Raw genomic sequence first — 2550 nt, 5'->3', positions numbered from 1 at the left:
CGTTGTCTGCGCTGTCTGTATCTCTACGTGTCGACAGTGGCAGACCGTTGTGAGGAGTGTCTCGCGATCGACACGTATTGCGTGCTCCTCAGGGATATCTCGTTCGGTCGTCGGGCGCGCTGGATGGGGAAGCCACTTTCCTCGGGCGCTGAAGGGTGGCCGGCAGATCGAAACACGTGTGTAGGATGAAGATCGAGGGGAGTAAGTAGTGCGCATGAGTAAGAATGACTTCAACTCCCATTGAAGCGAAGAAAGGATGCTCGTGTAGCGGTCACCCCAAGCGGTTGGACGGTCGAGCAACTTCCTGAGCAGCTATGCTACTATCAGCATGCGGTGGCATAGGCACCTCCCATTCGCCCGGTTCGTCAACACTCTCACTGTCACTCGATCCACTCTCCGAAGAGGCCGATCAGGGCGAGCCCTCACTTCAAATGCGCATGTGATCAGCATGCACATAACGAATCTGGTTAGCCACCCTCACCAGGTATGTAACCGGGATGATTACTTTCTTTAAAATTTCTTTAGTCTAGTTTACTGTGTCCCCCCTCACATTTCTGACCCAAACTCTGTCGCCCACTTGAAAGAGTTTCGTTGGACCTCTGCGCTTGTCTGCCGGCTCCTTTTTCTTGTCCTGCTTCTCTCGTCGTGCAAGGGACGTTGCACCTGGCTTGAGCTGCGACAGTCGGGTCCGCGGAAGCCGTCCCAGGAACAGCTCTGCAGGGGCCTTTCCAGTACTTGTGTGTGGTGTCGTTCGGTAGGCAAGTAGAAAACACGACAACTTCTCCTGGATATTCCGTCTCTTCCCTCGGAGGTCGTCTTCAAGTACTTGCATGAGCAGCGCTCGCTTGACTGTTTGCACAGCCTTCTCCCCGGCGCCATTTGCAGCCGGATGGTAGGGTGGCGTCATGGTGTGCACCACTCCTTGACCCTTCAAGAAGTTCTTGAACTCCTCACGTCGAAACTGGGGGCCTCCGTCAGTCACCACTTTTTCGGGTAGTCCAAACTGTGCGAAGACAGCCATAAGTTTCTCGACTGTCTGGGGTGCGGTTGTGGAACACTTGGGCAGGACCTCAACCCATCTAGAAAAACTGCCAACCAAAACAAACAGGTTGGTTGCCGACCTGGTTGCAAAGTCCAAATGAATACGTTCGAAGACCCGCGAGGTCATCTTTCATGGCTGGAGTGGTACTGGAAGAACGTCGTTTTGGACCGCTTGGCAGATCTCGCACGACTGCACATTGTTCTCGATCATGGCGTCGATTCCGGGCCACCACACATGCCCTCTCGAAAGTTGTTTCATACGCACCATTCTTGGATGTTCTTTATGCAGGCTCTTGAGGACCGCAGCCTCTAGTGCCTGTGGAATCACGACTCTAATTCCCCAGAGCAGGCAAACCTGGTCCGTTGACAGCATTTCCCACCTCTGCCAGAAGGGTGGCAACCCTGGATCTTGCACGGATGTTGGCCTACCTCTCTTGGTGTGTTCAAGGACAAGTTGCAGCAAGGGGTCGCGGAGGGTCTCCTTTCCCACATCGGAACTTGAAAGAAGCGATTGCTCTGTAAGTGAAAAATATTTCAACATACTTTTCTCTTCCACAGTTGTCTTCAGAGGAAGTCTCAATAGGGCATCAGCATCCCCGAGTTCCCCGCCCTTGCGGTAAAGGATCTTGAAGCTGTACTCTGCACGTAACAAGCGCCACCTCTGGATCCTATCAGCAGCTATGGCTGTTGTAGAATACTTAGGTTCCAGGATCAACGTTAGTGGGTAGTGGTCTGTTACCAGGGTGAACGAACGCCCAAAGCGATACCTGTGGAATTTCTTGACTGCAACTATGAGTGCCAAGGCTTCTCTTTCTACTTGTGCGTAGTTCTGTCCCGCCACAGTAAGCGTCCTGGACGCAAACTCCACTGGTCTGTAGTCCCCGTTTCCCATGTCTTGGGTTAAGACTGCTCCGAGGCTGTAGCTGGATGCGTCGGCCGTCACTCGAAGTGGTAGACTAGGGTCGTAGAGGACAATCACCCCAGCACTGCAGAATTGACCGTTGCTTCTGTCTACAGCCTGTTGGCATTCTTCCGACCAATGCCACCTCTTGTCTTTCTTCAAGAGTTCACACAAAGCTCCCAATATGGCAGCTAAGTCTGGGAGGAAACGAGCATAAAAAGCTAGCAGCCCCACAAATGCCTTAACCTCCGTCACGTTACTGAGTACGGGTGTCTTTTTGATAGCCTCTCCCTTTTTAGGGCATGGCTTCAAACCCTGGTCATTCAACAAGTATCCCAAGTAACGAATTTCGCGTACAAAAAATTGACACTTGTCCTGATTCACACAAAGTCCATGTTCCTGAAAACGTTTCAACAATGCCAAGACTCTCTGGTTGCAGTCATTTTGGTCTACGCCACCCACAAGTACATCAAGATAGCACGCCACCTTGGTTAGGCCCAACCAAATCATATTCAATACACTCCGGAAAATTCCTGGTGCTCCTGAGACTCCGTAGGCACACGTACAAACTCAAACAATCCTAGGTGAATGGTCACTGTGAGCAGTTT

General features: G+C 51.8%; 1 protein-coding gene across 1 annotated transcript; it reads right to left on the bottom strand.

Moving 5' to 3' along the window:
- Positions 1–526: 526 nt before the first annotated feature.
- Positions 527–1168, bottom strand: LOC115315197 (uncharacterized protein K02A2.6-like). The gene has a single exon (XM_029974430.2). The coding sequence runs from the start codon at positions 1166–1168 to the stop codon at positions 527–529; it is 642 nt and encodes a 213-aa protein (XP_029830290.2).
- Positions 1169–2550: the final 1382 nt, after the last annotated feature.

Source organism: Ixodes scapularis, unplaced genomic scaffold, assembly GCF_016920785.2.
Source record: "Ixodes scapularis isolate PalLabHiFi unplaced genomic scaffold, ASM1692078v2 PGA_scaffold3__209_contigs__length_174095766, whole genome shotgun sequence".
Taxonomy (NCBI): Eukaryota; Metazoa; Arthropoda; class Arachnida; order Ixodida; family Ixodidae; genus Ixodes; species Ixodes scapularis.
Note: the sequence above shows the minus strand (reverse complement) of the source record. Positions and strands in the feature narration are given on the sequence as shown.